This window comes from Carcharodon carcharias, chromosome 16 (genome assembly GCF_017639515.1).
Source record: "Carcharodon carcharias isolate sCarCar2 chromosome 16, sCarCar2.pri, whole genome shotgun sequence".
NCBI classification, from domain to species: domain Eukaryota; kingdom Metazoa; phylum Chordata; class Chondrichthyes; order Lamniformes; family Lamnidae; genus Carcharodon; species Carcharodon carcharias.
Window position 1 is genome coordinate 52,493,275 of NC_054482.1, and position 12,966 is coordinate 52,506,240.

General features: G+C 39.7%; 1 protein-coding gene across 4 annotated transcripts in view; it reads left to right on the top strand.

Annotated features, from left to right (window-relative positions):
- Positions 1-12,966, top strand: part of atg4c (autophagy related 4C, cysteine peptidase) — a 71,415-nt gene that overhangs the window by 13,268 nt on the left and 45,181 nt on the right. For all 4 annotated transcript variants that reach the window (XM_041207542.1, XM_041207541.1, XM_041207543.1 and 1 more), the window contains exon 3: positions 3,623-3,706. In XM_041207542.1, coding sequence (XP_041063476.1) covers positions 3,623-3,706 — 84 coding nt within the window. The remainder of the gene's footprint in view (positions 1-3,622; positions 3,707-12,966) is intronic.

Consider the following 12,966-nt stretch of genomic DNA (forward strand, 5'->3'; position numbering starts at 1 on the left):
CCCAGCATAACCCAACACCTTCAGGAATGGAGAAGAAACAAGTATGTGGTAACAAAATAAATAAAGGCTGCAGTAGTTGAGACCATGTGGATAACTGAAAATTCCTGCTTCTGGGCTGAAGGTTAAGCCCTGCTTCAGGACTTCAGGGCATCTAGCCTGACATTCCAGTTCTCTGTTGAGGGAGTGAGATATTATTGAATGTGCCCCCTTTTAGATGGAACATTAAACGGAAACCTTGACAGCCCGTTTGAGTGGATATAAAAAGCTCCCATGGAACTATTTAAAAAAGAGCAGAAGAGTTCTCCCAGGTTTCCGATTAACATTCTTCAGCCAATGTATACCAAAAAACAAATCAACTAATCATTTGTTTCATTACTGTTTGTGAAATCTTGCTGCGATATTTTCATACAAAGCAACAGTGTATCCATTTCAAATATGATTAATTGGCTGTTAAGATCTTCAGGACATACTAAAGATATGAAAAGAGAACCTAAAGTTGGTGATGGGGAAACTTTTAAAGACATTAAGTTGGAAGAAAATTAATTGGCACTTGGAAAAAATATGGGTTAGTAAATGAAAGTTAGCACGGATTTGTAAAAGGTAAGTTGTGTTTGACTAACTTTTGATGAAGTAATGAGAGGAATGATGACAGCAATGCAATTTATGTTGTGTTACAAAGACTTTTAAAAGATGTTTGACTTGTTAGCAAATTGATGCCCATGGGATTAAAGGGGCAGTTATTTTGTTGATAGAAAATTGACTAAGGGACAGGAAGGAGAGAGTAGTGGTAAACAGTTGTTTTTCAATTTGAAGGGATTTGTGCAGTGGTGTCTGCCTAGGACCAATGTGGGGCCAGTGCTCCTTTTGATATATTAATGATCTAGACTTGGGTATACGGGGCATAATTATAAAGTTTGCAGATGACACAAAACTCAGAAATATAGTAAACAGTGAGGAGGGTGGGAGGACATTGACAGACTGGTTGAAAAAGAAAAACATACCAGATGAAATTTAATGCAGGGAAGTATGAAGCGATTTATTTTGATAAGAAGAATAAGGAGACGCAATATAAACTAAATGGTACAATTTCAAGGTGGTGCAGGTACAGAGTTACACCTGCGGATATATGTACGCTAGGAGACACAGTGGCATGGTGATTTTATTATAGACTAGTAATCCAGAGGCCTGGGCTAATGATCCAGATACATGAGTTCAGCTTCCACCATGGCAGTTGAGGAATTTAAATTCATTTTATTAAATAACAGCTTGTGTTAGTAATGGTGACCATAAAATGCTGCATTGCCAAAAAAACTTCTGATGTTCTTTAGGGAAGGAGATCTGCCATTCTTTCTTGGTCTGGCTAATGTGACTCCAGACCTACAATAAGGTGGTCGACTCTAAACTGCCCTCTGAAATGGCCTAACAAGTCATTCATTTGGAATCAAGATGGTGACTCACTACTATCTTATCAAGAACAATTAGGGATGAACAATAAATGCTGGTCTCGTCAGCAATGCCCCATATCTCATGAATGAAGGGAAAAATAAGTATTTGAAGGTAGCACAGCAAGTTGAAAAGGCTGTTATAAAGGGATCCTTGCCTTTATAAATAGAAGTAAAGAATGCAAAATCAAAAAGATCATGCTGAAAAAAACACTGGTTAGTCCCCAGCTGGAATATTGTGTCCAGTTTGGGCACCAAACATTTGGAAGGATGTTAAAGCTTCAAATAAAGTGCAGAGGATATTCACTAGAATGGTACCAGGGATGAAAGATTTCAGCCACATTGCACTCCTTCCATGGCCAATAGATGATGCCCAGAATAGCTAACAATACTAGGTGTGATTTAACAAGGGCTTTGTATAGCTAAAGCATGAGTTTTACTGCCTTGTATTCTATCCCTCTAAATCTAAAGGCCAGCATTTCATTGGCTTTTGTGATTATTGGACTGCCAAATCTCTTTGGACCTCCATTGTTTCTCGCTTTTCACCATTTAGAAAGTAGTGTGTTCTATTCTTTTTAGGTCCAAAGAGGATGACCTCACATTTTCCTACTTTGAAATCCATTTGCCACAGTTTTGCCCATTCACTTAATTTACCAATACCTCTTTGTAATTTTATGCTTCCGTCTACATTATTTACAAGGCCATCTATCCTTCTGTCATCTACAATTTTGTGTATGTGGCTTTCTAACCCATTGTGTAAGTTAATGATTTTCAAAATTGCAAGTGGTTTTTCTGGAATAGATAAGGAGCAACTGTTTCCAGTTGCAGAAAAGTTGGTAACTAGAGGATGCAGATTTAAGGATTAAAAGAGTAAAGAAGTAGAGATGACAATAGGAGAAAATTGTTACACAGCTAGTTGTTATGATCTGGAATAAAGGTATGAAAGGCGGTGGAACCAAATTCAGTAATAAATTTCAAAAGGGAATTGGATAAATATTTGAAGGGGAAATGTTTGCAAGGCTATGGGGAAAGAGCAGGGCAGGAAGACTAATCGGATAGCTCTTTCAGAGGGGTATCAAGGGCACAATGGCCTCCTCTGTGCTGTATAATTCTATGATATAAATGCAAATACACTTCCTTTACACTGCTGCTCTGTAACAAAGTGAAGTTGATTTTCTTTAAATTTCAGATTATTGTGTAAAGTATTTTGGAATCAAATAAAATGCTCTAGCTGCTAAGTTTGTTCTGTAACCTTTCTTGACAAAAGACCTTATTCATCACGATAGAGTTTTATAAAATGTGTGGTATTTTAAATTTGGGTGTGAAATATGTTTGAAAAACATGGTTTTAAATGTTAGTACAGATTTTTTTAAAACGTCAGTACATATAAACTATATTTCAATCTTTAAAATTATGAAGTGTGCGTGTAATCTTCTGACTGTCACTCCCAATAAAATGAAATGTCAGTAAACTTCCTCAGAGGGATATTCAACCCAGATGAGTTTCATAGCTGAGTGTGATCCTGTCCTTACCGGACTTCCAGACATGCAAGCTTTCCAGAAGGAATCTTGGGTAGCAACCGGTGATGGGAGCTTTTTTAAAACTTCCTTTCTCTAACCCAGGTTCTGAGACCAAATTTAGTGCTCCTACTGTTGCCCTGACTGTATCAACTAACTTTACACAAACATGGGACAAAAACTGGTCTGCACGACTCAATTCCTTGCTAGATAGTGGAATTATTAACTGAGCCTTCAGAGACAATGGGCAAATATTTGCTTGGCAATTGCAGGTTTCAATGTGCAATTCAGCTCGGTGCCCTGTTCTGCAACCAGTTCACTTTAAGTATTTTTGAAAATGTTGGTGGTGCCAACACGATAAATGACCGATACATCATCTCCCATCTCAGCAACAAAGTCAATTCTTATGTCGCTGCCCGCTTCTCCCTCCCACCCCCGCCGTTGCCATTGAATGCTTTAATGAAATCTAATTTCTTTAGATGCCAACTGTGCAGCTTTTTGCTAATGGCAATTTTTTTAAAAGAAAGTTAAAACAATGGTCTTCTGTATTTTGTTTGTGAGTGAAGTTTTCTGGGTCACTCTGGAAATAATTGGAAATGTCGCATGAAGTGCTTTGTAGTGTTGCTAGCTAATAATACTCTTCTCTGTCTTCTCTCCCTTCAGGCTGGGTTGTGAGAACCAAAACAAATTTTAGCAGAAACTCGCCTGTCTTTTTGCTCGGAAAATGCTATCATTTCAAGTCAGAGGGTAAGTACAAATACTTGCTTTTGATTTTCTTAAATGCTTTAATGTTTTCAGTTTATAATTTGGGGCGGGGGAGGTAGCATGGGTTTAAAGCTGCTATAGGTTACACAGTGTTACTTCAATTCTGGGACTAAATATTGATGTACAATATATATTATATATTATTATCTAAACAGTGAGAGGATGCAGAACTCTGAGATTCAGAGGGATCTGGGTGTCCTAGTGCATGAATCACAAAAGATTAGTATGCAGGTACAACAGGTAATTAGGAAAGCTGATAGAATGTTATCATTTATTGTGAGGGGAATTGATTACAAAAGTAGAGAGGTTATGTTTGACTTGTACAGGACATTGGTGAGATCACATCTGGGGTATTGTGTACAGTACTTGTCTCCTTATTTAAAGAAAGACGTAAACGCTTTAGAAGCGGTTCGCAGAAGGTTTACTAGACTAATGCCAGGAATGGGCAGGTTATCTTATCAGGAAAGGCTGGACTGGTTAGGTTTGTGTCCGCTGGAATTGAGAAGAGTAAGAGGTGACTTAATTCAAACCTTTAAGATCTTGAGGGGTCTTGACAGGGTAGATATGAAGAGGATGTTTTCTCTTGTGGGAGAATATAGAACTAGGGGTCACTGTTTAAAAATAAGGGGTCAATCATTTAAAATAGAGATGAGGAGAATTTTTTTCTCTGAGGGTTGTGAGTCTTTGCTCAAAAGATGGTGGAAGCAGTCTTTGAATATTTGAATGTGGGGTTCAGGTTACATTCAGATCAGCCATGGTCTTATTGAATGGTGGAGCAGGCTCGAGGGGCCAAGTGGCTTACCCTTACTTCTTATTCATATGTTCATATGTATGTATGTAGACTATATAATCCATAGCATGTTGATCAGCCTCCAAAAGAGAAAGGTTGCATGATAGGCATAGATCTCTCTGAGAACTAGGTCCCACCTGAAACATTGGCTTTCCTTTTTCCTGTTGATTGAGTTCCTGAGCATTTTCAGTTTTTATTCACCTTTATGTTTGTAGTTTCTCTTTTTTGCCTGTGGGATGATGTCGGATTACTCCTCTGGATATTAAGGTTATATGTGAAATGAGTTTTGGGGCAGCAACCCTTTTCCAGAGCATGCTTACTTGTAGAATAACATTGGCCAAACACCAATTAACTCTAAATTGTGGGCTGGGAAAACTAGAAAAAAATGTCCCAATTCTGCAGTTGACGTCAAGGGGTACAGTTAGGATGAAGTTATAGGAGCCCTCTGTTGCGCCTATCTTGTTATTTCCTTAAGAGGAAATACTTGATTCTTTCATTTCTGTTAACCAAATGCAGTTCTGATTGGATCATGTTACAGAAATGCAGTAAAGTTGTCATGATACTTGAATCTAAAAATGATATGATTCTGATTCTTCTTCCCCCCTGTATTGAAGATGGTTCCATATCGTACAAAGGTGCTTCAGGATGTTAGAGTACAACTACAGCCGTTCATGTTAAGGGGGCTTATTTAATCCACTTCTGGTAGTTATAACTGAGTGATAGAGTTCAAAGAAATTTCCACAGCTGAAGGAAATACCCTCCTATCGACTTTGAAGTCACTTTTTAAAATGAGAAATTTGTTGTTTTTTTCCCAACTTCCAACAGAGCTTGGGAGAGTCTCATTAAACAGAGTTGCACTTTAACAGTAGACTGACACATTGGGTAATGTATGATATGATATTTCTGTTGTACAACTGTGTAACCTTTGGCTGAGTAAGAGCAACACCACAGGAGACATGGTAATAAAACACACCATAACAACTTGTACTAAAACATTCCAAAATGCCTCCCAGGAACATTATCAAACAAAATTTGATACCAGGCAATATGTGATATTGGAGCTGATGACTAAAAGCTTAATCATAGAGGTAACTCGTTGTAAGGAGCATCCAAAAGGAGAAAAGAGAGGCAGTTCCAGAGCTGCCAATGTGGAGCAATTAAAATAAGGGATTCTGAAGAGGCTAGAATTGGAGGAGTGCAAAGATTGCAAAGGGCAGTAGGGCCGGAGGGATAAAGGGATAGGGAAGGGGAAGACCATGAATGAACTTGAAAACAAGGATGTGAATTTTAAAATCGAGGCATTGCTTGACCGGGAGCCATTGTAGGTCAATGAGCACAGGGGTGATGAGTAAATGGTACTTGATGTGAGTTAAGACACGGACAGCAGAATTTGCATTACTTCAAGTTTATGGAGGGTAGAATGTGGTAGGTGGCCAGGAGTACATTGGAATAGGCAAGTCTGGAGGTAATAAAGGCATGGATGAGGCTTTCAGCAGCAACTGAGCTGAGGAGCGGTGAGGTTGGGCAATGTTATTATGGAGTTGAAAATAGATGGTCTTAGTAATGGTGCAGATACTTGGTTGGAAACTCACCTCCACCAAGTGTAACACCATGGTTGCAAACAGGTTGGTTTCAGCTCAAGACAGTTGCCAGGGAAAGGGATAAAGTTGGTGACAAAGGAACAAGGTTTGTGGTGGGGACCGAAGATAATGCCTTGTATTTATATAATTTATCACATCTCTCAAACCTTTTAAAGTGCTCGACTATACAATGATACTTTGAATTACAATTACTATATAGACAAAGATTCCACAATGAACAAATCTGTTTTTTGAGGTTATAAATGTTGGCCTGAAACTGGGAAAACTTCCTGCTCTTTTTTGAACGGTACCATTGAGTTCTTAAAAGTCACCAGAACAAAATCAAGTACTTATCTGAATGATAGCATCTCCAACGATACAGTATTCTCTTAGTACTGCTTTGTCAACAAAGATTGTGTTTAGTTGCTGGAGGAGGGTTTGATTCCACAATCTTATGATCAGAGGTGAGAGTACTACCAACTGAGCCAAGCTGATATGAAGTGAATTATATCAAAGGAGAAAATAGAAGTAATGATCCAGTGGTTCAGTTCAAAACTTCCAAATGCTATTCAGGGAAACATACAACAAATATTGTTTTATCTTGATTTTACACTTTGAAACTCCCTAAGAATAGGTAATGTGTAAAACTCTCAAATTTGACTTTGTTCTCCACAAGAAACTTAAAAATTGCATAATCTCAAAATGCTTGGAGTGCTTTGAAAATTGTTACTCACTATTGAAAGTTTTGTCCATTTGGCTTGTATTGTGCCGTTCTGAGAATGTTGATCCATGGTAATCACTCATTCCAACTCCTTTTGATGTTGTATGTCTTCTTCAGGAGATCATTATTTTAGCTGAGCTGGTTGAAGCTAATAGAAGAGTATTTCAGTGTGATTTGTTCATTTTGTAAGAACATAAATAACAATGTCTGAGATGGCATTTTTTTTTAATAGTGCAGTGTGTTATTATCATCACTTGATGTCACTGCAACCAACATTTAGATTGAAATAAGTAACATCATTGTGATGCCTGATTCTCGCCACTGAGTGGCATTGCTAGAAATCAAGTTGTGTGTGGCAGTGCTTAACAGCACTACCCAGTAGCATTGTCATTTGACATCCAGTGTAAGAATGAGGCATATGTGTATCAGGAATTTGCAAAAAATGACATTTGTGAGTGCAAAGGTGTTTAAATAAATTGTGTGTTTTGGGGGGAATGATTTGCTAAACATTGGAAAAGAAAATGAGAATTAAGGAAAATTGAAGAATTTCAAAAGGAAATTGGATGGGCATTTGAGAGAAAGAAACCTGCATGAGGTTATAGCAGAGTAGTGGGACTAATTGAATTGCTCTGAGAGAGCTGGCATTGATTCGGTGGGTCTGATGGCCTCTTCTGTAACACTAACAATTTTAATAACTATGAGTATGAATCTCAACCATTGAAGTGAGAGACAAAAGCTGATGATTCAGAAAATATGGGAATTTTATATTCGTTCATGGGGTGGCAAGGTCAGTATTTGTTGCACAAGCATTGTTGCAATTAAGAAGCTGGTGGTGAACCGCTGCAATGCGTGTGGTGTAGGTACACACATACTGTTGTTAGGGAGGGAGATCCATGATTTTGATCCAATGATGATGAAGGAATGGCATTATATTTCCGGATGATGTCTGACTTGGAGGGGAACTTGCAAGTGGTGATATTCTCATGCATCAGCTCCCTTGTTCTTCTACGTCAAGCTTGTCCAACTGTTTTGCATGGGGGCCACATTTCAATTTTTTTCCTCACTTAAGAGACTGATGAGCAAATTTCGGAACGATAAGGTTTGGCACCACACTAAACATGAATTTTTTAAAATGCTGAGATATGAAAAGAAATAACTTATTGAGCAAAAAATAATGCCAAAGCAGTAAATTGATCATTTTAAAAAGTGAGTAAGAAGTAAAGACGGTTATTAGAGCATGAGTGTGTGCTTGTCTGGCTCACTCCCAGTCTCAGCATGCTCATCAACACCCATTGAGAGAATGGGTGAGAGTATGCTTTGGCATGTGGGGTGGAGGGGGGTTGAGGGTGAATGAGAACCCTGAGACTGGGAGTGAGAGAGAGAGACACACATGCACGCATATGCACACACACTCTCTCTCACACTCACTCTCTAACACAGTGTCTCATTCACACACACACTCTCTCTCACTCACACATACTCTCTCTCACACACACACACACACACACACTCTCTCAGTCACACACTCTCCATTCTCTCTCTTGCACATCATAAGATGTAGGAGCAGAAGTAGGCCATTCGGCCCATCGAATCTGCTCCAACATTCAGTGAGATCATGGCTGCTCTGATAATCCTCAACTCCACTTTCCTCTCTTATCCATAACCCTTGATTCCCTTACTGATTAAAAATCTGTCTAACTCAGCCTTGAATATACACACACTCACTCACTCTCTCTCTCACACACACACTCATACTCTTCGCTCTCCCACTCACACTCCAGTGGGTCCTGCTCTCTCTCTGGGCCCTCCCATGCCCCCCACCCCGGCCCCGATCTTACTTCAGGCTCTCCTCTCGCCTCGGGCCCTCCCAGGCCCCAACTCAGGCTCCGTGCTCTTCCACCCCATCCTGCCCACCCGAGTCCCCATCCCCAGTGTCACCCCGTACTTACTGCCATGCTCCGAGCTCTGGAAGCAGGGAACTGAAATTGAAAAAAAACTTACTTATCTTTCCACTGCTCACTGTTTATCCAATCACAAGTTCATTCATAGTGAGCTATCAACAGAAAATGCAGTGAGAATCCAGTCTGTGATCAGATGAGTAGTGAGCTGCATTTTTCAAATCTGAGTCTATTCAATAGAGTATTTTATGTCCAGCGATGTTTGGCGGTCTGAGTCCAGTAGGGCTGAGTGCCACAACCCAGCCCTAAGGCTGCACATTGGACAAGCCTGTGGATGCAGGTTTGAAACATGCTGTCAAAGGAATTTTGGCAAGTTACTGCAGTGCATCATGTAGATGGTATACCCTGCTGCTACTCTGGATCAGTGGTGGAGGGAGTAAATGTTTAAAGCGATGATAGGCTGTCAGTCAAGTGAGCTGCTTTGTCCTGGATTGTGTCAAGCTTCTTGAATGTTGTTGGAGCTGCACTCATTCAGGCAGGTGGAGAGTATTCCATCATATCCCTGACTTGTGCCTTGTAGGTGGTGGACAGGTTTGGCAAATCAGGAATTGACTTACTCACTGCAGGATTCCCAGCTTTTGACCTGCCACAGTATTACTATGCTATCCAGGTCTTGCTGCATGTGGGCATAGATTGCTTCATTATCTGAGGAGTTATGAATGGAACCAAATACTGAATCGTCAGTGAACATCCCCCAATTCTGACTTTATGATGGAGGGAAGGCCATTAATGAAGCAGCTGGAGATGGTTGGGCCTTGGACACAACCCTGAGTAACTCTTGCAATGATGCCCTAGGGCTGAGATTATTGACTTCCAACAGTTTCAACCAACCTTCTTTGTGTTAAGTGTGATTCCAGCAAGTGGAGAGTTTATTGCCTGATCCCTGATGGCTTCAGGTTAAATGCTGTCTTCATATCAAGGGTAGTCACTCTCACTTCGCCTCTTGCATTTAGCCCTATTGCCCATTTTGGACTAAAGCTTTTTAAAAATTCTTTCATGGGCTGTGGCCATTGCGAGCTAGGCCAGCATTTATTGCCCATCCCTAATTGCTCTTGACAAGGTGGTGGTGAGCTGCCTTCTTAAACAGCTGCAGCCCATGTGATGTAGGTATACCCATAGTGCTGTTGGGGAGGGAGTTCCAATTTTTGACTCAGCGACTGTGAAGCAACAGTGGTACAGTTCCAAGTCAAGATGGTGGGTGGCTTGGAGGGGAACTTGCAGTTGGTGGTGTTCCCATGCATCTGCTGCCCTTGTCCTTCTAGGTGGTGGAGGTTGGGTGGGTTTGGCAGGTGCTGTTGAAGGAAATAAAGATGGCCATTAAAGATCTGAAACTGTGTAGTCTTGGCAAAACTCTAACTTAGCATTGAAGAGCAGGCTATTGCCTAAGTGTCACTTGATACCTCTGTCAAAGAAACCTTCCATCATTTTACTGATAATTGAGAGTAGACTGATGGGGCAGTAATTTAGCAGATTGGATTTGTCCTTTTTTTTTTTGCAGACAGGATATACCTGGACAATTCTTCATGACGTCAGGTAAATTCCAGTTTGTGGCTGTACTGGAAAAGTGTGGCTAATTCTGGAGAATAGGTCTTCAGCATTATAGCTGGGACATCTTCAGCCTTTCCCATATCTAAAGCACCTAGCTGTCTATTGATATCATGTGGAATGAATTGAATTGACTGAAGATTGGCATCTACAATAATGGGAAACTCAGAAAGCAGCAGAGAAGGGTCTCCCACTTGGCACTCTGGCTGAAGTTGGTGGTAAATACCTCAGCCATATTTTTTGCATTCACATGCATAAGAGTACTACATGGAGAGGCGATATGAATGCACATTGAGAGAAAACAACATGGAGAAGCAGTATTAGTCTAAATGGCTCTGTTTTATTGGGGGGAATGCATAAGGCCACAGGGCAAATTGAGAAAGTGGTTAAGAAGGCATGAGTGATACTAGGCTTTGGAAGTAGGAACATTGAATTCAAAAACAAGGAAGAGATGCTAAACCTTTACAGAACTCTTGTTAGACCTTTGTTTGCCAGCGTATTGCGATAATTCTGGGCAGCACACTTTCGGAAGGCTGTCAAGGCCTGAGAGAGGGGACAGGATGATACCAGGGATGACCAGGGATGAAGGTCTTCAATTATGTGGTGACATTGGATAAACTGTGATTATTCTCCTTTGAATAGAAAGGCTGAGGGGATATCTTTTTGAATTATTCAAAATTAAGGGATTTTAATAGAGTAAGTGGGAAGAAACTGTTCACTTTGAAACCATTGACTTTGGCAAGTGGATTGGTAAGAGGTCATTGATTATAAAATAATTAGCAAAACAAATAGAGGATTGTTAAGATCTGGAACACATTGCTTAAAAGGGTAATGGAATCAGATTCCATAAGGACATCCAATTCCAGAGTTGGCAACTCTCTGTAAAGAAGTATTTCCTAGTGGCTAATCTGATTCTATTTTCACAATTTTTACAGTTGCATCCTAGCGATGCCCTGTTTATCTAGTTCAAATAACCTTTTCAGTTGAACAGAACCTAATCCCTTCATTATTTTAAAAGCAACAATCATGCTTTTTTAGCATAATAAGCCCCAGTTCTTCAAGCCTGTCCTGATAAATGCCCTTGAACTAGAAATCTAGTTAGTGGCCTTTTTCTGAACATTTTCCAGGACCCCTCTATTTCCTATCATGTAAGGAGACCCAAACTGAACACACTGTTTTAGGTGTGACCTTTTACAAGCTAGTAATTATATTCCTGGTTTCATTTTTAATTGTCCTAGCTATACATCCTCGGTGCTTTGCAACAGCCTCAGAACACCAGCTCATACCCTTAAATTTGTTATTAATTAGAACACCCAGGACCACCTCATGTTCGGCAGCATTGAGTCCACAAACTTTTTTGCTGTCTCTGTCTTGAATTGTCCCTGCCTATTTGCACACATTTTTATCTGGAAAGCCAGTTGATGAAGGATAGAACTGGAGCCAATCTTGCGCACTTTGAGAAGCATTGTTTATATTGATTGGAGCACAAGTGAATGTCCCACCACCTACATACAGTTAAACAATCAATATACCATTAATACAGTGCACTGTGCCTATCTATATTGAAAGAAATATGTGACAAGGGCCCTTTCATGTGACTAAATCTACCTATAGGTTTTCTTTTTCATCATGGGTATAACTCCATATATCTTTGTCATCCACTTCCAACAGCAGCCAGAAATTGTATGCAGGATATCACAAGATCAAGAGATTCACAGTTTAGTATCACTGAGTTAGTATTGGGAACAGTTTTAAAATATGAATGGAGTATTTTTGTAATATATTGGTTATCAATAATAATTCGAATATTAAGGAATTAGTTTCTTATGCATTTGAATCGTTGAAGAGGAGAAGCTTGCATTAAATGCAATTCCTCAGAATACTTCCAATTCAGATGAGGACATTTTGGAGTTGTGTACAAGGAGTCAGATTAATATCTTCACATAGAATTTGACATTATGTTGTTTCTATTGGCACCAGCCTGATTTCTGTTCCCAATTTATGCCTTTTGCTGTTAACTATTTCTTATTTTGGTCAAGAGCAAATTAAAGGGGGCCCGTATATTAACGCAGAATCAATCTCTCGTTTCCCCTCATCCTATTGAGTGCCATTTGTTGAAGATGCCATTTTTCAGATGGTTTGTTTTGTTGAAGTTCCTTCTTTCAGAAACAAATGAACTGGTCATTTATCTCATTGCTGTTTGTGGCGCTTTGCTGAGCACAAATTAGCTACCACGTTTCCCTAAAATATAGCATTGACTACTCTACATATGATACTTAATAGATGCAAGTTCATTCTTTCTGTTGTTAGTGTATTTTAGCAGTTCACTCCACTGTTGAGGAAGGGCAGTCTTGAGGAATACTGATTTGTTTTAAAGTGTGCCCCCAATGTTTGCCATTTTTAAAAAAATCAATTTTTTAAAGTCAAATTTCTACCTAAATAAGGGAGGGAAAAACTGCTTGCCTGCAAGCTGCTACAGTGGTGAACAGCAGTCATCTGTTTCATAAAGCCAGTGTATTAATTGTAACATGGGGCTGCAATAATAGACATACCCAGAGATGACCACCCCTGCCCCCCCTCCACCGTCTGACAGTTGGAGGGCATTATTCATCAAATGTGCAACAACATCCAGTGAATAGGATTTTTTT